Raw genomic sequence first — 27,349 nt, forward strand, 5'->3', positions numbered from 1 at the left:
TTACTCTTTATAATTACAATGTCATCGACAATAGTACCTGGAGACAAGCTTCCGATAGAGGACCCATCATCAACCAAGACCAAAATTGGTCCCGGGATCTACAAAGAACCTAAATCGCAAAACCTAATCCCATCAACAGCAGGTATACTACATATCAACCAAAATCAACAACAAAACTCCCAACTTGTATATATTGAATCCAACACTAAGAGATATATTCCTCACAATAATGATTTTGTAATTGGTACAGTTACAGGATCCATTGGTGATTATTATAAAGTATCATTACAGAATTATTCATCATCTGTGCTTTTATCATTTATGGCTTTCCCCAATGCCAGTCGCAAAAACCGACCTAATTTAACCAACGGACAAGTTGTGTATGCAAGGGTAGTAAACGATGATAATGACTCAACATTTGAAACTGAATTGGAATGCTTTGACGGATCAAATAATCGAGAATCGGGCGGGTTTGGTATATTGGATGATTCAGGGTTCGTCTTTGATGTCGCTATGAATTTTGCTCGTGAATTGTTATATAATTCTAAACTGCCCGTGTTGGAGTTGTTGGCTACTCGAGTTCAATTTGAGATTGCTGTGGGGATAAACGGGAAGATCTGGTTAAAGTGTGGTGAAGGTTTACAAAATGGACAAGAGCATGCACAACAACAAAGTGGTGGTAATGGTAATAGCGGAAATGGAGACGATGATGTTCAGATGAGGAACAAGAATGATGGTGGCAATGGAGACGATGATGATGCCGAGAGTTTGAGAGCTAGAAATGTCAGGAATCTTAAAGATACATTATGCGCGGTTGAGTACTTGAGACGATGTCAAACTAGCCAACCAGATAAATTTAAGGATCATTTGCAGGCTGCTTTCAAGAGCAAGTGAATACGAAAATCAAATTAGTAAGGGGTCGATGTTGCCCCAATGATATTGAAGCACTTAGGATCGTCAGACCGGAAATGTCTCAAAGTCACCAATGAATTTGAAATGATGATACATCTTTTAGAATAAAAAGCTGCTTGCAGGGCCAGTTTCGCATTATATTAAATTAAAATTGGCAAGCAATTTTATATAAGTCTACAAAACATGGAATTTGCTCTTAAAAAACAATTGCAAGCCAGGTTGATATCAGCAATATATAGCTCTATAGTTGGCAAATCTCATCTACTAAACTCATTTACAAAAATCATTTTCGTTTTGGCAAAATTGGTTTCAGTTCTAGCTTTCGACAAATACTTTCCTTAACCAATATACACATTATATTGGGAAGGTAGACTTCTGGTGTCAACTCACTTAAGGTTGCAAAAAGCTCGTGAGTGGTGGGCTATAAATAATCATGAGTTATGAAACCTCAAAAACTTTATATGCACCATCCAGTAACTCTTGGGTACCTATAGCTCTCATTGTCGTCTTTATAATAGCATCAATATTTATTATGTAAATGCTTTTCGGGATACCTTCACTTAATCCTGCAGCTAATGCATATCTTGTTACTTGACTCAAAATGGAAGTGTGCTCCGGCGAAAAATTGAAGAAGGTATAGATGGGTCTATTCTTGGCTTTTATGGTTAGACAATATTCATTCGTTATGCTCATATCCGATATTACTTTTCCATCTTTACGAGTAACAATTTCCTCTTCAAGCAAATGCAAATTTAAAATTTAAAGCCAAGGACTCACAAATGTTTCTAACGAAAGAACAAAGGTTGTTTATTTGTGGAAGATCAAACATTAGTGCAATAGGACCTTGATAAGGGCTTTTTTTCTAAGTTCCTTGCATCGATTAACCTTAAAAATCTAGCAACATACAAAAATCACATTCTGTATTCCGGGTTCCTATTAAGAATGATTTGAATGTCGTCTACGATATAGTTTGACAAAGAGAAACGTTGGGTTTTGGTACTCGCATAGATGATTTTTGGTAGAAACAATACTAATAATAAAGCAAAAATTGATTTGGCCATAGCATATAGGCGAACATAGCAATTCAAATTTTTGCTTAATTCGTAATAAATATAGTGGTTAACAGAATTTATGGGTTTTTTGACACCTACTATAGCTTTGTCGGGTACACTGTCATCAATAATAAGTCGCATATTTTCATATCTAGAGGTATCGTGGTAAGCTTCATTGACCATAAAGTCTGCTAAAGTCAATATGGGATTGAATTTGAGGTCGTTTTGAAATTGCTTATTACGATTGCAGGTTTCATCTAGCCTCAAATCCTTCATTACTCTACCAAAAGCTGAATCTTTGGCACCATCAGACACATTGATTTATGTTGTGGCAAATGTACAGGATTACAGAAAACTCTTTTTTAAATTTTGCAGCACATTTGTAATTTTCCTTTTTTTACTGTTAACTAAAAGCGTAGAACTTCTTTCATAGGCAAAGCTAGCCTCTGTTTACACATATTTAAATCCCATCACTCGCCATCCAGATACAATGTTCAAGAATGCTATCACAGTCCCCAAATGTATTAATGGTGCTAAATTTTAAGATGAACGAATTCTGATTTTGATAGTTTCTTTTTACAAATCTTCCTTGATGTATTCCCATGAATCTATTCCAGTTCAATTTCTCCAATTCCGAGCGTTATTCACTTAAAACCAAAGCCCTATTGGGCTCATTAATGTGTCTGAGAAGTCATGGTGACCAAGATTCAGAAGGAGGAACTTCATTTAGACATAAAAATTCCATTAACTTTGGCAGCGATACTATAAACAGACGTTTTTGTGCATTCATGTATTTTACACCAATTAACCATATTTCACGTAAGTTACCATATTGGGCGCTAGATTTACCATGAGCAATTGATGCTAAGTCAAATTTAGCCAACATGTTAAAATTCAAACAAATAACTGCGAGATTTGTGATTGAAATTGGAGGAAAAGTTAAATTGACCTCTACAATTTGATTCTTTGAAAACTCAACACTTCAATTGAAGTTGTTAAAAATTCACAGGCTGCAAAAAGTATAGGATTATAACGGATACGCAGGACTTTGAAATTTTTTAAATTTCCGAGTAGTGGTGGGATTTCTTCAAATTTATAATTCTCAATGAGAACTTCTTTTAATAAACTTGGAAAGAGAATGCCTATATTGGGCATTCGACTGTCAAATATATGCAAATACTTCAAATTTGAGTGAGGCCTGAAGTTTAAGAATTGTTTTTAGGTATCAAAGCGACAACGATCAAGACATAAATTTTCCAAGGTATCTAGTATTTGAAGCTTGCCAACTTTATAAAGTCTTAAAAACAAATACTTCAAATTGGTAGATTGTGCAAAACTGGGAATACAAGGAAATGTTTCGCTACTCAAAAGCAACGTCCTAATCTTGAACAATTCACCGAATTTATTCCTTGTGAGATTAACCTTTTTGACTTTATTCTGGAAAGCAATGAGCTCTCAAAGTTGTTGTGGGAATCCAACCTTACACAAGCTCTGTATGATATTATTGGATGAACCCAAATGCTTTAAACTTGCTGGGAATTACACTTTACGAATTGACCTGATTTCATTTGGTTCCAACACCAAATTTTCAATCGAGTCAGGAAATCTGAATTTTTCAATAGACATACCAATTTTACAAGATCATAAATCGAGTACTTTCAATTTTGGAAAACGTGATGAAAAGTTCAAAACCAAGGCTCTTCAGCTTATACCACTGTTCCAACTTAGATTCAAATATTCCAACTGCAAATGAATATTTTCAAAAAGTTGGTCAGTGATGGTAAGTTGAGTATCCGACAAACGTAACCTTTTCAAACTAGAAGCCAACTTCACCAGCGAGGAGGGAAAATCTTTAACACACCAATACAGAACAAGTTCCTCTGTAGGACGTAGCTTGATATTCGTACTAGCAAATCCAAATACAACTAAATTTTTTAAAGCAAAACCCTTCTATTTGGCAATGTCCACCAACCTAATCTCAAAATCACATAATTCTGCAAGGACTCTCCCACGCCCTTCTACCTGTGTACTAATGGTCCTTGAATACGTCATCATCCACAAAACCTTTTCAACAGAGTTTGGTAGATGTTCGCCCGCAAATTCAAAGAAAATTCTTTCCAAAGTAGGAGGCTGCAACGACTGTACATTCGCTTCATTTGCAGGACTAATATAAACATTTTCACAACCATCAATTTAAACCTTTTCAATATCATTGGGAATTCGCCAATATCAACCAGATACATTTTACTTGTCCATCGGTATTTTAGTCCATCTAGCCGAAGAGTCGCCAATCTTTGGAAATTCGAAAATGAACCACAAATATCGCCGGCCATGAAACCAAAAATTTCCACACTCTTAAACTGTTTTAGACGTAATTTATCGTAGGAGTCAAACACTTATGCCATGTTTGATAAAACTGCAATTAAACGATTTTGTAAATGACGAATAAAGTTAAATTTACAATATGGAACAACATGGTACACAATGTAATGAGCAATAGCAATTTCAACAAAGATATCAAGTCTCAACTTCACCGTTTTACTTGATCTGATCCTTCGTAAAAATTCAATGAAATCAAAAAATTCCGTAATTGAGTTGATTCTCTGTAAACCACATGGGACTCAACTTCAATCCTCTCATCAATATAAAAACCATCAATCAGTATAAACTCTTCAACGGATACTAAATCAGCCATGTCATTGAGATTATGTTTATAATAGTAATATTTTGGATTGAAGCTAGACTTTTCTGATTCGATATATTTGTTGTTCAACTTTATATTTGATTTCTGTTTAATCAATGCACAAATTTTTTATTTCAAATTCGGTTGCAGTTGTAAGAACAGTTGCTGATTCAAGACATCGCATGGGAACAAGTTTAGTGTTGTCGTTTATTCATCATGATCAGCCTCCATTGTGGTACAGATCAATTCGGAAGTTGCAGCTTAAGTAGAGAGCCTGAACGTAAAGCTTGAGAAAAATTTCTTCCCCACATCAGCTGTTTGAACCTATACTTATTTGTGTTGTATTGCCAAGTAAAGCTGAGTTTATGGATGCAGAAAAGGAAATTACAAATGATTTCGTTGATTTGTATTTAGACGTCCCTATCGCAAAGTAATGGTAGCGCAAAACATTTTTGTGCAATATTTACTTTTAAGATGCTCATCTGTAAAGAACCAAAAGAGAAAACAGTACCACAAGCTAGCTGAACCTACAACAGTCAGTAGCGCCTTAATAAAATGACATCAGAAATAGGAGATAATTCTCTTGGGAATCTGGCAAAATTGCAAAAGAGAAGAGAAAAGGATCAACGTCGAAAACACTACGATGATCAACAAGTTCAAGGAACCAATAATTCATCAATTGTATCCAAACGTAGTGTTGAAAAATTATATTTCCCGCAGATCCAACAGGAATTAGGTTCATGGTTCAGTCATTTTGTTCCATCACTGAAAAAGGATAGGCGATCACCGGCTATCAATCGTGGGTATTGGATACGTATGGAAAGTATTCGTCGAACCCTTTACAAAATCATTGCTAGTCAAGGGAGGAATAAAGATTTAGCATCTAGGGAAAGCAGTGATAAATGCAAGAGGAAAATTATTAATGTTGTTAATTTGGGATGTGGGTTTGACCCCTTACCGTTTCAAATGTTGAGTATGAAAAACAAGGATGTCGTTTGGGATGATGGTGAATTTGATGTCAAATTTTTTGATATTGATTATCCTGATTTAGTTCAGGAAAAGTATTTATTGATCCAAAAATCAGATGAAATTAAACAATTAATTGGAGACGAAGTAGGAAATGACACGTTATGCAAATTAAATACTGCCAATTACAAATTAATTGGATGTGATTTGAAAAATCTCAGCCAGTATCAACAAATAGTTGATCACTTATTCTCAAAAGACACATCTTCCGACGAAATGAATATCTTCATTGCTGAAGTTTCATTGGCTTATATGAAACCAGAGTATGCCAACCCCGTAATTGGAATTTCATCCAAGACTTCCAACTCGAATTTCATAATCTTGGAACAAATCATGCCTGATGGCGCCCACAATGCATTTGCGACAAAAATGTTGTATCATTTTGCCCATTTAAGAAGTCCGATCCAATGTGTTGAACTGTATCCCACTAAACTGCAACAATTGCAACGGTTTCAACTGTATTACAACTTTGCTGAAGTGAGAAATCTTTTTGAAAATTGGCAATGGCTTATCGAAGATGATGAAATTAAGGATCAAATGATGCAAGTGGAGGAATTTGATGAATGGGAAGAGTTTATTTTGTTTTGTCAACATTATATTGTTCTTCATGCAACCAATGATGAAAGACAATTGGTTTATGATGAAAAATTGACTCATGATTTTCAAGTCGATGAGGAAGAAGAAGAGAGAGTAGTGTTTGAAATTGATGAGGGGGTGAAGTTGAGTATTGATGATCGGTTTGATGAGGAGGTTGATATATTGCAAGTCAAATTTCCTGCTTGTAGTCGATTGAATGATAAAGTTTATGTTCATGGTGGGTTAAAGCAAACAAGAACTAATGAAACTATTGTTGTGGATTATAAGTCAGGTAAAATTGAGAGACAGTTGCAAGATGAGTTGAGAGAGGTTATCCCGAAACCTCGAATGTGTCATTGTTTGACTAATGTTGGTGGAGACCTAATTCTCTCTGGAGGTCGAACTAGACCCTGTGATGTCAAAGGTGATGTTTATAAATTTGATGGTCAACATTGGTCCCATATTGTTCAATTAGATGCACCAAGAGCTCGACATTCAACAGTTGCTATAAATAAAGATGAGGTGCTCATATTCGGTGGATTACAGGAATCATCAAATGCAGATCCATTTATCATACTAAATGTGAAAACAAACCAAATTCTATCGCTTGAACCACGGGGTGAGTATATTGAAAACTTAAACAGTGCGACAATAGTCTACAATCAAGATAAAAATGAGGGGTATATCTATGGAGGATTCAACGAATGCCATTTGCCTAACGTCAATGATAGACTTTACAAATTTACAATTGATTATGATTCCAATCAAATTAAACTTGATGTTGTTTTGCAACATTTAATGTTTGCCAGAATAGGCAGCCAGGCACAACTTATTAACAATGGAAACAAACTCCTCATTGCCGGTGGAGTATCTTCGGAAACAATATTGACCAGTAAGACAAATATCGTCACTTTACAACTAGATACGTTAGTTTTCAAGAGTGTTGAAGTTCCATTGAATGTAAGTTCCAAACATCCAATAATTTTGATTGGATTTGGATTGGTTGCCATGAATCAACATTTGAGTTTGATTGTTGGTGGTGGTGCTGTTTGCTACTCTTTTGGTAGCTGTTATAATTGTGTATATAGATTAGAATATTAGGTGGTTAAAATGGTGGGGGTAGTGGTTTAATTTAAGGAGAATTGTGTCCAGAGATGCACTTGCACTTGCACTTGCATGTACTGACTTCTTTTCCGATAATTTAGAAAAATACGCTGAAGTGTACTCAGCATTTGTTACTTATTATGTATCTAGAAGCAAGGATATGTACCTAAGTCCCAAGAAATGGAACCTGTTGACAATTTGGCTTTTTTGTCACAAATTCTTGCGACATATATCACACGAAAAAGAATTTCTCCAGATGGAGTAAAAAAAAAGCGCAAAATTTTAACCTCCAACTCTTTTCTTAGTGGAAAAAAGATTTTTTTGATAGCAACTAGGGTTACAACTGTCTTGTGATATTGTTAAGTTTGGGTAACTTTTCTCTTGCGACCAAGATAAATGGTTATGAGCTGATATTGGGATGTAGGGGAGGGAGGGGGAAATAATGTGCGTTTTGCTCAATGGTTACAATCTCGGTTTGAAATTTGTTTCTTTTCTTTTTTCTTTTTTTGTTTCGCAATTCAATTTTGTAACCTCTCGGTACGAAAGTTTTTGCAATCACCGAAAATTTTGTTGTAACTTTTTACAATACGGATTTCAAAGATTTCTTGCTCTTTTACCTGAGGCGCGAGCTAATAGTCTCGTATTCCACATAATATAGCTCAGATCCTGGAATTACTTCACTCTGATGTGGTTCATTTAGCCTTGCCTGAGAGATGCCACCTACGGAACGGCATTTCCTGTTATTTCCGATATATTTTATACACAAACGTCCATGGAGTTATTGAGCAATACACAAAATAACAAAAGCTATATACGCAAATGAAAAAAAAACATACGATTCATCTTTCGATGGAGATGGTACAATAAGATTGTCCTTCCAGAAATAATATAGAGCTTAGTATTAATAGGTGACCTCAAACCCTTCTTTCTTCGGGGATGAGTCTTGGCATGCTTTTTGGAAAAGGAAGATTTGTATTGTTTGATCTAGACTCATTACTAGCCAGGTTAGGAATGCATATGTGTGTGATCTAAATTTGTAAACTTTGTATAGAGTACAGAATGCAAATCTGGGGATCTCTGGGCAGTGTCATTGCTATAATTTGATGAGCAAGAATATTCTCAGTATTCATTGTAAGCCTTCTCTAAATAGTAATGTTTTAGACCTTACGCCTAACTGCAGGGATATCCTAATGTTTATTTGTATAACAATATTGCTATCATGGTTTAGGGATTATTGTGTTTGTTATACTTATGGATAGGCGCCCCCTAGGTACCGAATTTTTCAAATATCCCGCACTTTCCATCAATTAGACTTTACATTTGACCCAATATAATTTATCTTATACACACACACACATATATATATGTATAATTATATGTGAGGAGCAGGTCTAAATGGTTACTCGTATTATTTGTCACAGATGAATTAGCTGTGGTAAAGTTGTACTTGGTGTATAATCGCCACGAACCATCTACACATGAAAAACCCAACGCCCAACAGCTTATCACACCTCCAGTACTACATTGCAACCAAATAGCGACGCTACTGTCATTACTGCTACTGCCATACTAATGAGCGGGTTGTGGTTTTTGGGTTTCTTTCTTCTTCTTTCCCGGTGTTGTAAAATTTTTTTGTTGGGTCTTTTTCCACCACCACACACATCCCCTTTACAAAACTTTAATTTTGACGGCATATGTACTTGTATGCACATAAGTATAATATTTATACCTCTTTTACTCATAATTAATAGGTTGTAGAGGAACGATAAATCACTATGAAAGACATTATAAGTGGTTTGTAAAATTGCGCATACTACAGATGTTTTGGTCACATTGTTCATAACTCTCGCGACTTGTTGTTCATAGTTAACTCCAGACCACCACCGGTAGAAAAGAAATATCGGAGATCAAAAGAATAAAGAATTCGCTTTTGTCATTGGGTACACTACCCCATTACCTGACACAAGACGTATTTGTGTAATTTACTTGTTTTTAATAATTAAATTTTATTATACATATCATATCATTATAGTCCTTATAATCCTTAATCTTACATATATATATACACCACTAATCATCAGTCATCACCACCAACCAACCAATCCATCATATAATCAGTCATAGCCCACTTTTACCCATCCTACTACTATTCTACTTGCAATACACCACACACACATACCCACATACATACCCATTATCTCCGGCATAACCACAATTTTTTTTCCACACACATTTTTCATCCCAAAAGCAAGCAAAAGGCCAAGACCTATTACATCCAAAAGGACAGGCTGCTAGGTATTTTATAGAAAGAAAAATGGGAATGGCAACAACTCAATCTGCATATACAAGGAGGAACCAGGACCAATTAGGTGATACCAGTAGCAACAATAAATCACCAGTTCATACATCGCCATCCGTATCGCCACCATCAGCATCAGCATCAGCATCAGCATCAGCATCAAATTCAATGGCAATAGAAGAAGCATTCACCTTCCCCACTGCCCCACCAACTTCGAGTTCTTCAAATGAGTCAACTCCTCGAGATCGGCGTCGATCATTCACTTATGAATCCACTTCACCCAATGGCAGCTCTGAGGCTTCACCTTCATCCCCAACACCACTTTCAATGAGCTTTATGCACAAACCTTCGAGATCACAAAGTTTTTTCACCCAATCCAATGATAGAACCAGAGAAAATAGCATTTTCAATAAAACCTTGTCCTACTCACCTCCAAAACAACAACTGCCTCCACAACAGCAGCAAACTTCAGACACAACTGTTCACTCATCAGTTTCTTCTTCTTCTTCTTCCTCATCTTCCTCCCCACTGGAAAAATCACCTACTGCTAGTCCCTCACTATCACCATCTTCAGCACAACCTCCTCAACCACCATCTTTAGATGATACAAATGACCATTTTGCTCCACCAGATTACTTTAATCACAAGTCATCACTTAAATCAGTAACAAGATCCAAATCTCTACCATCAACACCCACTTTTAAAGTCCATTTTGGAAATTCAGATATTCGATATTTTAAAAAGAAGGATACCCCAAGAACTATATCAGCCAGTAATTCACCCGATTTTGGTGCACAAGCAGATTCATCCGATGATGATGAGTATGAAGATGACGATGATGAAGATGACAACGATGATGACGACGACGATCACTACGGCACATTCGGTACTCGTTACAATTATGAATATACCTACGCTGATGAAGATGATGTCGATGATGATGTGAAAAGAATCAGCTCAAGGGGTAGTGCGCATAGGTCACACAATAAATATAACCATGACTTGCATAACTTCAGTTTGGGTGATACAAAATACCCGAAACCAGTTGCTTCGGAGATAAAATGGGATCTACAATTGTTAAATTTCGCACCTTTGTCTTATTTGAAAAGAATTGAAGCAAGAACACCAGTGTTTCTTGAACGGTTATTCATCTCTGCTGACAAAAAGTATTTGTTTGGTCATATTGCTGTAAAGAACCTTGCTTTTGAGAAATACTTGACTGTTCGTTACTCAGTTGACAACTGGATGACTATTATTGAGATTCCCACCACCTATACCGAAGAAAGGGCTGACGTCATGGAGAAGAACAACTATGATCGCTTTGTTTTCAAAATACCCCTTGATAATTTATTCAATACGTTTAAAATGTCAAAAAACTCGTCGACTGATTCATTGAGTGAAGATAGTAGTAGTAGTGGAAATAGTGGTGACATATTTAGAGGTTCGAGTTATGGTGATTACCAAAAGGAAAGAAGGTACCAATTTTGCATTAAATATTGTACCCAGGGACATGAATATTGGGATAATAATAAATTTCAAAATTATTTAGTCAAATTGGTCAAATCAAGAATCAGCCACCAACCACCGCCACAGCAACAAAAGCATCATTTTTATAATTTGGAAAACAAAGACTCCAAATTACAAGATCATACTAAAAAACCAAGGTATTCTCATAATTATCTTAAACGAGTTGGATCCGATTCAGGTATCAATTACAATAGTCCAGGTGCTGGCACGGATGAATCAAAGAATAACGATGATCTTGAAGATGATGATACCGATACCATCACTATGGATGCAAATGGTAGTGGCTCTACCCTTAGAGAGAATATCGAAGAGTTGTTGAAAAACACCGGGGATGCACAAGTAAAACTGCGGGGTATCAACAACGATAATAAAGGCTTTTCATCTACTGCTTCTAAGTCAACCGACACCAACAACAGTGGTACTAAAAAGAGTCAAAATCTTCAACTTGATCTTGATCTTGATTCACTCGATACTGTCGCTACAACAACACCGAAATATAAAACGAAATTCATCACAAATCAATTCAATTTGAATTCAAATTCCAATGCGGCTACAAAGGGCAATTTGTCCACTGGTAGGTCAAATGCATTCAATAGTGATTTGAAAAGTAAGTCATATAAGGAGATACTTGACTCATATTGTTTTTTCAAATCTGATTCTGCTAGTGTTAGTGGTAGTGTTAGTGGTAACGGTAATGGAAATGGAAATGGCAATAGTGGAAGTGGAGTAGGCAGTGATATAAGTGAAATTTGATTTGCTGGGGGGTTTGGTTCTAATTTCAATACTCAAGATTGCATATAGTAAGTAGCAAGTTTTACGTGAATCGCTATCACACAATGTTTTATTAAGCAAACTTCAAAATACATATATAAATACTCTATCTGATACATAATCCACTACAACTCTCTTCCATTAATCAAAACAATACATTTTCACCTCACCGTTTTCCAACCCCGATACAAATTTTGAATCACTTAAAGCAACACAAGAGACACTAGCAGCGTTACCGAATGTATGTAAACATTTTCCATTTTGTAAATCCCATACCTTAATCATTCGATCATGAGCTCCACTAATGATTCTGAAAGTGTCAGCAGCAATTGACCATACACCTTCAATGTGACCGAATTGGGTACGGATACATTTCCCGGTGGAAACGTCCCATAATTTGATGGTGTTGTCAAGTGATGAGGTGAGGATGTGGGTGGGGAAGGAGTTTGTGGCGGGGACCAAGTTGCGCACGGAAGAAGAGGTGTTTGTAGTTGTATGTTGCGGTGCCAGTTGTGTTGGTAATGATAATGACCCGGGTTGTTGTTGTTGCTGTTGCCTTTCTTTGCCACTTTGCTCATGTTCACTTTCACCTTCACTTGCATCCTCAATCAATTCATCTTTATAAGTCAATGGGATAACACATTGTACTTGCCCAATATGGCCGTTATTTTCCATTCCTCCAAATATCTTGAGACACTGATTCGTATTCATATCCCACATTCGTATAGTGGTATCATCACTAGCACTGAATATAGTATTTGAACCAGGATGAATCTTGACACAATTGACCCAATCAGTATGGCCTCTTAATGTATAACATGTTCTTGAATCAACATGCCATACACGTACTGTACTATCTGCGGAACCTGAAACAATGGACTTGTTTGAAAAATCAACCGAGACAACAGCATCATCATGTCCGCGGTAGGTAGCAATACATTGACCCGTATGATAATTCCATACTTTAATAGTTGAATCTAAACCACCAGTGATTAGTTTTTGATTATCAAATACTAATGATCGTACTCCCTTCGTATGTCCAGTTAATGTTTTGACACATTCACCAGTCTCAATTTTCCAAATCTTAATCGTTGAATCATATGAACCTGTCATTAAATATTTTCGATTAAATTGTAAACATGTAATACCATCCTTGTGACCAATAAATGATTTCATCTTGTATACTCCTTTACGCCAATTTTTCTCCAACTTGAATCTTTCAGAGTAAACTGATTTCCATGGACGTTTCTTGAGCACTGGTGAAGTGGTTGGTTTGGGATCAACTTTGAGCTTTTTACGATCAGGTTCATCACTATATCGTTGTGCGGAGATTGGTCCTTGTTGTGAGGCATCGCCTGCTTCTCTGGCAGCATCTTCATTTCGCTTGATGGGTTTGATCTCTTCCTCAGTCATATCCCTTGCCCGTTTCATATGCATCAAAGGAAGACCCCACCCACAATTGGGACATTTACGATCGATATGTTGTTCACACATATGATGCCAAACCCGATCATCATCAGCCAACGTCTTCCATTTGCGTGACACTTGTGCTGCGTTACAAAGACTATTGCAATCCAAGTAACAAAGAATTTTCAAAGCGATCTCTTGTGGTAATGTTGAAATAAAATCAATTTTGATTAATGAGGCCACTTCTTGGGAAACAAATGATAATTGTGGGAAACAACATTGAGTTAAAATACCTTGTAGTATCAATTTACGATGATGTTCAGGTGCTGCACTGAAGATAGACCATACATGACTAATAGCTTCTTGATCTCTATTGGGTAAATCTTCTAGCTTCTCTTGTAACTTTTTCATCTTGACTTCATCTGTTTGTTTGTTACATGTTATATCAGGATTATGACGATAGCAATACTTGTGAAAGTTGTCTTTTGGTATTAGACTTTGATCACTAATGTGTTTAACTAAAAATGGTGTAACTACCGAGACATCTTGATTTGGTACTGCAACTGGTGAGTTTGAACTAGAGTTGGATGGTGGTGAAGGTGGTACAAGCGCTTGTGCTTTCAAATCATTTGGTGCTGAGTCTGTGACTATAGTTGATTTGATAGATGAGTGAGGAGGTAGTATTGATGGTGATCCTTGTCTAGATAACGCAGGTGTGGCATGTCTTGAACCTGATCTTGACGCAGTATCTTCATTTGACGATACAGTGGAGTTGATGATATGGTTGAAGTTGCTTGTGGTGGCATGAGGAGAGACCTGCTCGTCGGATGCACAGTTGTTTTGCAAATTCATAACAGAAGGGAGGGGGGATTATTAACTGTGGATGTGGTTGGTTGTAAAATTAAAAAAAGCACACACCCAGATCAAATAAATGAGGCTATTTTTAAATAATGACTTTGTATTAATGTATAATCTTTGGAATGCAATACTCTTTCTATCAGGCGCAAATCTATACTTTTAATGATGTTATAAATGGTTAGAAGTTGTGTATAAGAATATGATTTTGAAATTGAAATTGAAATTGAAATACTATAGTGGTTCTTGTATATCCTTTTTATTAAGAAAAAATTTGTATTCCTATTCTGATGGCAGTAATAAAATAATTATAAAATGCGTGGAAATAAGAAACAAAAAAGAATCTTATTGTTCTCTTGATTCTTTTCTCATTTTTGGTGTGGCTTCTTTGCCAATTTACACGCACTTTCTCCAAACAACCGATCGGCTCGGGACAAGAGGTCACCGTTTTCAATACTGTGTATAATCAATGGGAATGACAAAATTATCCTATTGTTGCAAAAGATGGTAGTGTATGTAACTATTTAATGCATCATGGTTACCATCTTACTGACCTTACTCTGCCAGCAAAAGACGAATGACAAGGCCATCAATAAATGTCAAGATAACAAGCATTCACGTGACCATCTAAACTTTTTTTCGTAAATGCAGGACCTTTTATCTATAAGGCACAAAATTAAAACTGTGTGCTTAGATTGAACTGTGGTGGCTCACCAGAAATGCCTTATCTAAGTTCAAACTGCCTTTCAAGGATAATTAAACTCCGAAATGCGAGATAGGGGAAAAAGGCTGATAAGAAAAATTATAGTTTAAACCCCGTGGGTTATTCACGCTACACGTTTCATTGTTGATTGGTAAATTCTTGTTGTCGTAATTTGTCTGATAACAACATAACTTGAACCTTGGTCGTATTGAATGGCTCCTGAGCACTTAACGAGCTTGATGCAGCTCCATATGCTGGTAAGATGTAACTCTAGTAAAATGATTGAAGTAAAAGTGAACAAGCAATTGTGGTGAATAAAATGAAAACACTGCATCACGTGCACGGAAAAATAAATCCGAATGTTATTATTGAAATTTCACGCCATTGAAAATCCCTTTTTTGTGTTATATAAGTCACTTACTGTCAAAGACTCTATTCCTAACCAAAATGATCTTTCATCAAGAAAAATTGCATAACGGAAATCTGCAGCAAATGTTCCGTCTCCATTGCTCATCTTGATATCAGATATGTCGTTGGTCTGTTGGTCTAGATTATTCTAGAAGCTTCCACTATATGCATTCAATTTTGCAACATCATCTCATCAGAGAAAAAAAAAATATTACTTATCATATAAACTTTAGATAGGATCAATGAATAACTCTGATTCCCATATCGATAAAAAAGCAAGATTACTGATGTCAGAGGAGAACAATAACAACCACAACCAAGAAACTTTTGCCAATGTTGGAGACCAAGCTCAAAGTGTTGACAATACAGTCAGACAAACCGGAGCAGCCGATGCAGAAGGACATCCAGTTCAAGAAGTTGAATCATTGTGTATGAATTGTCATAAAAACGGTACAACCAGATTACTTTTAACAAGAATTCCATATTTCAGAGAAGTTATCATAATGTCATTCGAGTGCCCTCATTGTGGATTTAAAAACAGTGAAATTCAACCAGCTGCTCAAGTTGCCGAGAAGGGAGCAAGATATATTTTGAAAGTTGAGGATAAGAAAGACTTCAACAGACAAGTAGTTAAATCAGAAACAGCAACGGTCAAATTCAACGAATTAGATATTGAAATTCCTCCCAAGAGGGGCCAGTTGATCAATATTGAAGGTATTTTACAAGATATGATTATTGATTTGGAAGCTGATCAAGAGGAGAGAAAGAAGTTGCAACCGGAGTTATATCAAAAGATTCAAGAAGTGATAGATAAGATCAATCTGTATATCAATGCTGAACCAGGTACTTTACCCTTAACTGTCAGTATTGATGATCCAGCAGGCAACTCATGGATTGAATATGTACCAGGAGAGCCAGCACATAAATGGGCCATGTATGAATACAACAGAACTGCTGAACAAAACGTGTTCTTAGGACTTATATCAGCAGACGATGTCGCCAAGCACAAGCAAGAAGAAATAGAGAATAAAAAGCAGGCCACTGTTGCTAATGTGTCTTCAAGCTTAAACAAGAAAGAGGAACCATCAACAGTGGTGGGATTATCCGATGCTACAGAAATTGAAAACCTTGAAAATGAAGTGCAGACCTTTGATGCCACTTGTTCAGCATGCTACAAACCTTGTTCTACACACATGAAATCAGTCAACATCCCTCATTTTAAGGAAGTTATAATCATGTCTACTGTATGTGATCATTGTGGATACAAGTCAAATGAAGTGAAAACCGGTGGTGAAATCCCAGCCAAGGGAAAAAGAATAGTGTTGAAAATCACTGACCCAGAAGATTTGGCTAGAGATATTTTGAAATCGGAAACTTGTGGATTAAATATTCCTGAATTGAATTTGGATTTGACGCCTGGAACATTGGGTGGTAGATTCACCACAATTGAAGGATTATTGAATCAAGTTTCAACCGAGTTACATACGCGAGTATTCACTCAAACTTCAGATTCAATGGATGAAGAAACCAAAACTAGATGGGTTACGTTTTTTGCCAAGTTGCAAGATGCCATTGATGGAAAAATTGGATTCACTATTGATATGGTTGATCCATTAGCTGCTTCCTATATTCAGAATGTCTATGCTCCAGACAATGATCCAAATATGATTATTGAAGAATTTGATAGAACTTTTGATCAAAACGAGGGCTTAGGATTGAACGATATAAAAACTGATTAGATATATATATATATATATTTGAAAATCTATAACTTCTAATGCAATGTAACTATATTATTTCTTCTTATGCTTCATTGTTAAATCTCCTAATGCATCTCTCCATCTTGATGATTCAATAATCTCTTCTAATGAGTTTCGTTGAGCACTTCTTGGAGCTGCGCTATCAGCAAATGGGGAATACGTTATATCATCATCAAGTAAACCCGATTCTTCAAAGTTATTGTGCGGAATGCTGATTGATAAGTTTGGTTTTCTTGTTTTGGACGGTGATGGTGGCAGCATTTGATGTGACGTTTTCAAAAGAGGTGAATTTGGATAGTATACACCACTTGATATTCCGGGATCTCCAGAAATAACTGAGCTCCGCTTAAGTGGTTGTTGGGCATCATCATTATCGGGATCTGAATCTGGCGCCGGCTCGTTGGGATCAGTATTTTCATCAGTGACAGATCTTCGAGGGAAATCAGTGTTTATCTGCAAATCTTCATTTACTAAGTAGCTTGTTCTCCGTAACCTTGTATCAAAGGCAATATTACTATCCCTTATTCCCAATTTCTTGTCTTTTTGATACTTCCATCTACATGCATACGCTGCAATTGTTTCATAGACTCTCTTTGTATGCATCTTCTTAACAACTTTGTTAATCAATAACTGACGCTCCAAATAATCAATGAGATTAAAACACTTACCAGTATCAAATGTTGTATAAAGTGGTAGCTGCAAAATAATTCGAGTAAATGATACCCCAGGGTCCTCATTAAGTTCCATGGTCAACAAAGCCTCCTCAACAAACATATCAAATGCTTTCCTTCTCTCTCTGATCTTTGGAATATCCATCTGATTCATTGTCTCATCAATGCAATCAAAATCAACTTTGACGTCATAGGGATCATTTGGATTATTTCTCTTGATCCACTTGCGACAAAGTTCCTTGATTTCCAACTCTCCTCTATACGATCTGAATGAAAGTGTTCCTTCTAATGAGTGAAGAAACTTGGGTAAATCAATTGGCTTTATGTATCCACTACCTTGTGGATCAAATTTTTGCCATGCTCGTTTAAATTTTCTGATTTCTTCACGCTGAATCAATTCACTGTAATCCGTCTTTTGGTTGATGTAATCGAAACTATCCAAGATTAATGATATGAACATATTGAGGAAAATGTACATTGATATCAAATTCCATGCGATGAACAAGATGTATGCGTATTGCTTACTTCCACAATCATTTCGATCAGAACTTCCTTCGGATGTACAAAAAGGCGAAGAAACTGTATAATCCTCCATGATATAATTCCAACCTTCTCCGAAACTGCACCTAAATAAAACAATCAATGTTTTGGGAACTGATCTCAAGTTTAAGTTACCTGTTCCATTAGATCCAAGACGAGTCAACCCAAAAATTTGATTCATGGCAATTGCAAACACTAAAAACACGATAATCCAAGTATACGACAATGAAATCAATGCTGGTAATGAAGCTGATGCAAAACGTAACAATTGACTCAATCGGTTACTTCTTGGAATGATAAATAGCAAAATTGCAACCAAGAATAACTTGTTGAAGTTCATAAATGGAGAATTATCGTTCACAGGAAACGCAATAACTGTTGTCGTAAAAGCTCCAAACGAGACAAACAAGTTGAAGATGTTCCATTTATAATGCAAATATGTTCTCAATCCTTGTGCAATAGCCAACATCACAGCATTCACAAAGAACAACACAGAAGTGATGGTATAAACGATGGTTCTGAAAAGATTGAGACTATCTGAAGATGGAAAACATTCAAGTAACAAGGCTAATGCATGAAATGCCAAAAAACAATTCAAGATTCTGTGCCAAATGGGGTTTCTTTCAACTGTCATTTTATAGCAAAATCTTCTAAAATATGATAACAGATAGTAGTCTTTTCTTTTCGACGGACGAACTTGCACCAATATTTTCTTGATCTGGTACCACGAAATTTGATCTGTTGTCATATATGCCCTTCCAGTTGTTCTTGAATAGTTACTGATGATGACCGAAATGAACAAAGTCAAGATGAAAATCGTACTAATGAAATTGAATAAAACAACAAAGAAACCATTGAATGGTGTGGCATTCTTTTCAGGTACTGTTCCCACTCCTGTACTTTTCATTACGTCTGCTAACAAGTCCGTCCAACCTTCAAATGAAACGATTTCGTATAATGTAGCAAACGATGTTGCGAACCTATTGAATTCCAATTGAGGGTTAGTGTACACATTTGGACTAACAACATTCCAATTAAAGACCTCATTCTTGTATTCATTGATACATTCACTTTCTGGCGATTCCAGATCAATACAATAGCCCAACCGTCCATTGAAGATATTCAATCCCCAAATCGAGAAAGGGAATAACAAACAAAGAGAAATGATTGCCGCGTTGATAATTTTTCCAAATCCTGCAATCATTGTGTTGTGGAAATTGGATTTGGCCGTTTCGCTGATCGTCAAAAGTCTCAATGCTCTCAAAGCTTTTAAACCTCTGACAATTCTCGATAAGTTACCATCGTTCTTAAGGTACGCAATCGATTCAATCCATAACGATATCAAAACAATCAAATCAATTAAATTCCATGATGAACGACAATAAGCATTTGGGGTGAATATGAGTCCATCAGCCAACACTTTGATTAGAAATTCAACTGTGAAAAACAAAGCAAAGACATATTCTGACCAAAAAATCCAGCCTTGGTCATGATTCTTCATTCTGAAAATTGGTGTCATGTAACATGCAAGTACAACCAATGCAACAGTCGCAAGAAATGTGAGCACGACAATACTTTCAGAAACTGGTCTGTATGGTGGGACACCGTCAATTCTTTCTCCATGACTTGATTTCACCATTCTCTGACATAGTCTTCGCAATTTGTGTCTTGGACCAATGATGTAAAACACATAGTTGTACCTTGGGTTTGCCTCTAAGAACTTATTTTGTTGACTCAACAATGCGTTTCTTTCTTTGATGATATTATTTGCGAAACTCGATGGATCAAAATTCTCAAGTTTGAATTTAGTCTTTTTCCTCAGTTTGTTGAAATGGAAAGGGTTGCTAAATGTGTTGATAACTCGTGCAAAATTGACTTCAATCCATCTTTTCCATTTATTCGAAGACAAGGTTTTCATCTCATCGTTTGCATCTTCATCCTCCTCTTCTTCTATTTCAGCATCCAAGTCTCTATTTAAAAAATCTTGCACTGCAGTTCCACTAAGTAGCAAGTTAACCACTGCCTTTTCCAATTCATCCTTGCCTCCCTTTCGTTTGAAAATTTTCGCTTTTACCTTTTTCAACAAACCGGACTCTTCATGTACACTTTGTAACTTGTTTGTCATGACTTCAATGAATTGTAAGAGTTGACGTTTTCTTTTTCCTTCTTCTGAAACTTGCAAAGTATTTGCAATGACAGCAATGAAAATATTCAAGATAACCATATTGGACAAAATAAACCACATTACCAAAAATATCGATCCGAATGATCTTGCCGATGTTGTACCTGCGTATTCTTGCAACGAATACATTACATCAGTCCAATTTTCAGTTGATGTGATTATGTATAACGCAATGAATGAAGCAGGCAAGTTATTCATGGGCCATTCCACATCATCAAGTTCATCATGGGGAATGGTGCCTTCAAAATACCTTGCCAAAATGATACTAACCAAGAACAACAAAATGAAATAGAATAATGCCAAATCGAAAATAATTCGAATGTTTTTCATAATCTTTAACCACAAGTTTCTTGTAATTGAAGTAGCCAACACCACTCTGTAAAATCTCATTAACTGAAACACAGTCAACCAGTAGTACACGTGTCCCATTTTCTCCTTTATAGGGTTTATGATTATAACGAAAGTGACGATTGCCAAGAAGAGGTCAAAGCAGTTTCTTTTGGAAAGGAAAAACAACCGCCATTGAGGGAAATGAAGAAAAAATCTGACAATAATTTCCCCCAAAAGCACACTAGTAAAACTAGCTTCGAAACGATAAAGCAAGTGACGGCGATGGTCAGACATTCTGCTTGAACGAAAACACTGAACAAATAAACTTACTGCAATAAGAATCACGAATAAAAACTCAAATTTGCGGTAGAGCTTAAGGTATTGATTCTTCTTCTCCAATTCTTTAATTCGTTCATTGTAGTGCTTCCCTTCTTCATTGAACTTTCTAAAAAACCTCCATCCTGCTCCTTGTCTCTTTTGTTGTTTAGCTGCTTCCAACCTACTGACATTGAAAGAAGCAACAATCACTGCGATGAAAACATTGAGCAACCATACAGTCATGACAAAGATACCCGCAATAAAGAATATGCATGCAGCCATGTTATCGGTGTCCATAGTTTGATACATAATATCTGTGAAGGTGTTTGCACTCATTATAACGAAAACCATTTCCAAAGATTGCAAGATGTTATCGAAACTAACTGTGCCATTGTAAGGGTTATCGCCGGATATACATTGAGAATATTTGGGGCATCGATATCCTTTTATTACACCTGACGGCTCCCCCTCACGTGTCAAATAAGACCGCTTCAGACCATCTAGGCCAATGAATGAACCACAAAACAGATCAGAATTGACATAAGTGTCGGAAGGGTCATCCGGATTCGTCCATACGCAATGTCTCGTAAGTGATGACTTGAATGATTGAACACCAATTATACCGAAAAACAACCAAAAGAAGGATATGAAGATGGACACATCAATAAGTTGGGGCAATGCAATTTTGCAAGCTGTAAGGATCGTATTGGTACCAGCAGTTAAGTTGCACAATCTCAAAATTCTTAAACAACTTAAAGCTCGGAACAACATGATGTGGTGTTTTGCATCATAGTGATTGATGGACAACAAAAGGGAAATCCAAAAACAAAACAGTGAAATAAAATCAAGTCTTTGCCAACTTTTACGAAGAAATGCCCTCTTCAATTGCGAGTCAAGTTTCTTATGGTCATTGCCTTTGTAAAAAGTATTTGCTGATCTTAGTCTATAGCCCTCTGGAGGTGCTTGTTTCTCCGTCTTTGGTCTAGATGTCGCACCAATTTCGTCATCGTGAAACAGGTTAAACTCGTATTTGTTTTGCAAATTGTAATCCACTGATGTTCGGGAGTCTAGTAACCTCTCAAAAGAGGCGCTTCCATCATCACTTACATCATTATTTCTGTAATTGAGTTGATCGTCACCACTGGAATCATTATGCTCATCTTGCATTTCATGTTTTGTCTTTTCGTCTTTTCTGCCCCCTTTTTTAACCCTGAAAGGATGGATAAAACTTTGCTTGAAAACGTCCATCATTTGATGAATTTGCAAACCAGTATAATCAAAAAGGTCAGGAGGATATTCAACTTCTAATTCTTTAAACATAGCTCGATCATTCACAAGACCGTATGCAATCACCTGTGCAATTATTTCCACAGTGTAGATGACATTGATAACGATTAGCAAATAATCTGCCCAATTGTAGCCCGATTTATAGTATCCCTCCAAATTATGCGGATCCCATTGTCGATAACTCAATAATATTACCTGAAATACTAAGACGAGCAATAAAAACAGAGTTGTCAATTGATTTTGTAGTAACGCATGACATGTTTGTCTTAGTTTCGAAGTGGGCGAAAAGATTCCGAGTGACTTTCCGTACAAAACTTGTTTATGCGATTGAACAGTTCCATTTGTTTGATGCGTTTGGATAGAAGGGGCTTGTTGATTTAGAAAAGAACCTTGAGAACTGACATCCTGCACCAGTGCACTCTGTGCTAAATTCAAATCGCTCGAACTGTGCAAGTAGACCCCTAACCCTTGTGAAAATGTAGTCTCGTTGTATACTGACTCTCCCTTATCAGTGGTAACAGTGAACTCAGGCAAATTTTTTGACTCTTTACCAGGACTGGGACTAAACCTGAAGGATTGTTCTCCAGGCTCCACAAATGATGAATATTCCTTCACCGGGGTCTTTATATGTGAGCTTCCGTGTGATCTTACTTGTGTCAAACCAAGTTGATCTTTGTCAGGCTGATCGTCTCTTTTATCACCTGTACCGGCAACACGATTTGATATCCTTGCAATTGCATCAGTGAATTTTGAAGATGTATGAGCCGGCAGTTCCTTGTGTCCGTGCGGATTAAGAAGACCTGCCTCTAAATAGTCCAAATTGGGCTCCACATCTCGACTAGGTGAGCGCGGTTTTTGTAACGATGAATTGTCATTGTAATCTGCAAATGGCGATGGAGAATGTAATGACGATCTGCTTTCGTCACCAGAATGAGCTTTCTGTAGTAGACTAAGATCTTGAAGTGGTATGTTTGATGTATAGTTGACATTTTCACTCTCATCATCCCCTAATTTGATAGTTGGAAACTTTGGTGGTTCCTCTTTGGTTGGAGTTGCAACAGGAAACCATTTTGCATTTTCATTACTTGTACCCAAGGCAAATTTTAAACCTTCTCTTAGGTCCTTAAGGTCGTTCTCATCTAGTGAACCTTGAATTATTGGTGAATGTTGAAACGAATCACCAAGTAGCTGCCCAGGCTCATCCTGAGGAGTTAGAAACTGATCAGCACGAAATGGATTGTTTGCCGAAAAGGTAGGTCCATGCAGTTTACGACGAGGTAGGAGTGGGCTTGTTTGAAAGGGGTTTTCACTAGATGTAGGTATTTGCTGGCTTCCTCTAGCAGAAGGACTTCTGATGTATGTTTTGTTAGGATCAAAGTCTTCATCATAAGATATGGATTCCTGAGTGCTCTGTGATACAACCAGAGAGTTGTTTTCAAGTGCATTTCCTTCGGAATCGCTCACCTGCAGTATTACAAAGTTAGGAGTATTTGCACTTGTGAATTTCCTATCCATCTAACTTTTATTTAGCAATGTTTAGTTTTAAAATAGGGCATATGTATCCCTTTAATATGTGATGATAGTATTACCAAGATTCGGATGTGGAGGACTTGAAGTCTTTAAATAATGTGTGTAATGAAGGTGGTTATTGTATTCTGTGGAATGAGAGAGATAGCTTGTTGGTACGATTTTCTATTTTATTTTTAGAAATTGTCAACGATTGCAAAACTTTTTAGAACCAGTGTAATCCTGCTTTTGAGGAGTCATACTGGAGTTTATAAGTTTTTGGGATATATAGGGGAATGCCGATGCTAATTGAAGACACTTGTCTGCCTGTTTAGATGTGTCCAACACATCATGCTCTACTGAGAGAGGCGAAGCCAATTTCCATTTTTGTACCCCCGAGACATCGTTTGACGATATGCAGATAGAGACTAGTAGTATACTGTTGGCACTAGTTTTACACACGCCTGATGTAAAGATACAGCTACAACCCTCATTAAGCTGGACATGATTTCGACTAGTATTAATAGGTTTGATTTGTGCTGCTACATCAGTAGCTGATTCATGTCCACGTCTATGAACGTTTACAGGAAACAATCAATGAAACGTTACGAAATTCAACACAACACATTAACGTTTGAGACCTCAATCGAACTCTATAATCGCATGAGCCTCTGTTATTCCCACAAAACTGTATTGAGTAAAGTTGTCATCAGTTGTAACATAATTCGTATTCTTACGTCGCGTCAAGGTTGACATAAATTACGCGACAATGATTTCATAAAATTTTCTTCTCGTACCGGATTCGGATCGCTTCCTCAAGCCAACCCTTAACGACAAGATCAGTTAAATGAACTCAAAGAACACGGGTGTATCTTTTATGAAGTTTTTGCCTCCTCCTATGAACTGCGACAATTGTTTTCAACTGTCATGGCTTTGTTTCAATCTAAGGGGCTTCAATATCTTTTGTTGCTCAAATCGCCTGCTACCCTAAATTTTTGACACGCCACAAATAAAATACTACTGTCTTGAGCCATAACAGTGAGTTTGTTACAAGGAAGGGTCAAGTGTTACAGCTGAGACCAAAACGAAGCCACACTGAACCGTTAGTTCTTAATAGCAATTTATTCTTTCAACTCCGAGTAAGTTATCACAAAATACATTTCGGAATGTTTAAGAACGATTTGAGTGGGCGATTTTGTGTGGCTCTAGATGCACATAGAATAAACCCCCCTCGACACAAATTTAGTGTGGATTTATATTGCTTCTCCGACTATTTAACTCCCACCACACTTTGACAAACTATAAAAGGCCACTCAATTGTCTCAATTGTCACTTTCTCTTTCCTCACATTTTCAATACAATAGACTTCATCACCAAATTAGAGGTATGTGCAATCAATAACCTCTTGTAACACTTATTGCAAAAATACTAACAAATCTATACAGTTACAATATGTCACTTTCCGGAAAAGAATTTAAATTATCCAACGGAAACAAAATTCCAGCTGTTGCATTCGGAACTGGAACCAAATACTTCAAACGTGGTCACGACGAACTTGACAAGCAATTGATTGGTACTTTGGAACTAGCTTTGAAAAGTGGTTTCAGACACATTGACGGTGCTGAAATCTATGGAACCAACAAGGAAATTGGGATTGCTTTAAAGAATGCTGGTTTGAATAGAAATGATGTCTTTATCACTGACAAGTACAATTCTGGTAATCATACTTATGATGGAAAACATTCCAAACACGAAAACCCATACAAGGCATTGAAAGCAGATTTGGAAGATTTGGGATTAGACTATGTCGATTTATACTTGATCCATTTCCCTTATATTTCCGAAAAATCTCACGGATTTGATTTGGTTGAAGCTTGGAGGTACTTGGAAAGAGCCAAGAATGAAGGATTGGCTCGTAACATTGGTGTATCCAATTTCACAATTGAGAATTTGAAATCAATTTTGGATGCAAATACTGATTCTATCCCTGTTGTTAATCAAATTGAGTATAGTGCTTATTTACAAGATCAAACTCCAGGAATTGTTGAGTATTCTCAACAACAAGGCATTCTTGTTGAAGCGTATGGTCCATTGGGTCCAATTACTCAAGGAAAACCAGGTCCTTTGGATAAAGTTTTGTCTAAATTGTCTGAAAAGTACAAGAAGAATGAAGGTCAGATTTTGTTGAGATGGGTTTTGCAAAAAGGCGTTTTGCCCATCACCACCACTTCTAAAGAAGAGAGGATCAACGATGTCTTGGAGATTTTTGATTTCGAGTTGAACAAGGACGATGAGAATGAGATTACTGAAGTGGGTAAAGAAAAGACTGTTAGACAATTTTCAAAGGAGTACTCCAAGTTTGATTAGGCATATACCATTTCCTCTAATACATGGTGCTTGCAGCCGTTAATCAGTACACTTTGTAAGCCATTGTTGGACTAAATCTATGAGCATTGTGTAAGTATTGATTTAATTTATCGGCTTTTGTTCATCTCTCTTGTATGCGCAGTTTCAGGTCCTGATGATGCTGAGTCGGTGACGCTTATAAAAAATCGGAAATTGGCCCCTTCAACAGTAAGACTGATTTGTTTTCAGGTTTAGAATACTTAATTATGGGCACTCGCAAAGAAACAGCCATTCCCATAAGTCATTTGTATAGATTATATTAATTTGATATCAACAACGTACCATCATCTCTTTTAGCTTTGCAATCAGTATGCCCCTCAACCCAACTCCTCCGCAAGTATACTTTCCAAAATGCGACCATCACTCTCAGGGAACTTGTCAAACTCTTGTGTCTGCACGGTTTCCAATATTGACTTGAAATCATCATCACAATTGCATTTAGCGCAGTAGTTCATTTTAGCAAATTCGTTGGCAATTTCTTCTTGATGATTATCCATAAGTTGATTGTTGACTACGACAAGTAACTTTTTGTGATGGCGTAATGTGTCGATTATTGAACCTGTACCTGCGTGTGAAATTACAATGTCTGCTTGTTTGATGTATTCTTGGATTTGAGGTGAAAAGGGAAATGCGGTAATATCAAGATCGCTGTTCGTTAATATCGTTGTATTATCCCTGATGTTATTTTCTACGGTGAATCCAAACTCTTTTACGATGTTGCTCTTTTTCAATTGATCTTGAAAGAACTGACGGCTGATGTGCGACCCTTTTATTTCGTTGCCATATTGAATGAGTAGTTTCGACACGCCCAAATCAACCAATGTTGTAATAAATTTGGCACTGGCTACAATTTCAATTAGCTCTCTAAACGTGACTGTGGCACCAGTGGTCACCAATACTGTTGACATATCTCCCACACTATTAATATCTCGTTCCGGTGCTCGTATAAGTTTTTCGTGAGTTATTATTTTTTTTTCCACACCACAACCCACTATTTGTTTCCATTCATCAGACCACATCATAAGA

At 36.7% G+C, this 27,349-nt stretch overlaps 8 protein-coding genes and 1 pseudogene across 9 annotated transcripts; 5 read left to right on the forward strand and 4 right to left on the reverse strand. All coding sequences in view use genetic code 12, as the record gives it.

Moving 5' to 3' along the window:
- Positions 1 to 18: 18 nt before the first annotated feature.
- Positions 19 to 894, forward strand: CORT_0B10890 (hypothetical protein; the record flags this gene model as incomplete). Its single annotated transcript, XM_003868177.1, has 1 exon — positions 19 to 894. The coding sequence occupies one exon, from the start codon at positions 19 to 21 to the stop codon at positions 892 to 894; it is 876 nt and encodes a 291-aa protein (XP_003868225.1).
- Positions 895 to 4,015: 3,121 nt separating this feature from the next.
- Positions 4,016 to 4,564, reverse strand: CORT_0B10915 (annotated as a pseudogene). Its single transcript has one exon. A coding segment is annotated over exon 1 (549 nt).
- Positions 4,565 to 5,202: 638 nt separating this feature from the next.
- On the forward strand, positions 5,203 to 7,350 carry CORT_0B10920 (Ppm2 protein; the record flags this gene model as incomplete). The annotated part of the gene is made up of 1 exon (XM_003868178.1): positions 5,203 to 7,350. One exon carries the CDS (start codon positions 5,203 to 5,205, stop codon positions 7,348 to 7,350), a length of 2,148 nt encoding a protein of 715 aa, XP_003868226.1.
- A 2,317-nt stretch (positions 7,351 to 9,667) lies between these two features.
- Positions 9,668 to 11,932, forward strand: CORT_0B10940 (type-1 protein phosphatase targeting subunit; the record flags this gene model as incomplete). The annotated part of the gene is made up of 1 exon (XM_003868179.1): positions 9,668 to 11,932. The coding sequence occupies one exon, from the start codon at positions 9,668 to 9,670 to the stop codon at positions 11,930 to 11,932; it is 2,265 nt and encodes a 754-aa protein (XP_003868227.1).
- A 159-nt stretch (positions 11,933 to 12,091) lies between these two features.
- CORT_0B10950 (ubiquitin ligase complex component) lies at positions 12,092 to 14,209 on the reverse strand (the record flags this gene model as incomplete). The annotated part of the gene is made up of 1 exon (XM_003868180.1): positions 12,092 to 14,209. The coding sequence occupies one exon, from the start codon at positions 14,207 to 14,209 to the stop codon at positions 12,092 to 12,094; it is 2,118 nt and encodes a 705-aa protein (XP_003868228.1).
- A 1,356-nt stretch (positions 14,210 to 15,565) lies between these two features.
- CORT_0B10960 (Zpr1 protein with putative zinc finger) lies at positions 15,566 to 17,062 on the forward strand (the record flags this gene model as incomplete). Its single annotated transcript, XM_003868181.1, has 1 exon — positions 15,566 to 17,062. One exon carries the CDS (start codon positions 15,566 to 15,568, stop codon positions 17,060 to 17,062), a length of 1,497 nt encoding a protein of 498 aa, XP_003868229.1.
- Positions 17,063 to 17,116: 54 nt separating this feature from the next.
- Positions 17,117 to 23,926, reverse strand: CORT_0B10970 (Cch1 voltage-gated Ca2+ channel of the high affinity calcium uptake system; the record flags this gene model as incomplete). The annotated part of the gene is made up of 1 exon (XM_003868182.1): positions 17,117 to 23,926. One exon carries the CDS (start codon positions 23,924 to 23,926, stop codon positions 17,117 to 17,119), a length of 6,810 nt encoding a protein of 2,269 aa, XP_003868230.1.
- Positions 23,927 to 25,369: 1,443 nt separating this feature from the next.
- Positions 25,370 to 26,284, forward strand: CORT_0B10980 (hypothetical protein; the record flags this gene model as incomplete). Its single annotated transcript, XM_003868183.1, has 1 exon — positions 25,370 to 26,284. The coding sequence occupies one exon, from the start codon at positions 25,370 to 25,372 to the stop codon at positions 26,282 to 26,284; it is 915 nt and encodes a 304-aa protein (XP_003868231.1).
- Positions 26,285 to 26,640: 356 nt separating this feature from the next.
- On the reverse strand, positions 26,641 to 27,345 carry CORT_0B10990 (Alg13 protein; the record flags this gene model as incomplete). Its single annotated transcript, XM_003868184.1, has 1 exon — positions 26,641 to 27,345. One exon carries the CDS (start codon positions 27,343 to 27,345, stop codon positions 26,641 to 26,643), a length of 705 nt encoding a protein of 234 aa, XP_003868232.1.
- Positions 27,346 to 27,349: the final 4 nt, after the last annotated feature.

This window comes from Candida orthopsilosis (assembly GCF_000315875.1).
Source record: "Candida orthopsilosis Co 90-125, chromosome 2 draft sequence".
NCBI lineage: Eukaryota > Fungi > Ascomycota > Pichiomycetes > Serinales > Debaryomycetaceae > Lodderomyces > Lodderomyces orthopsilosis.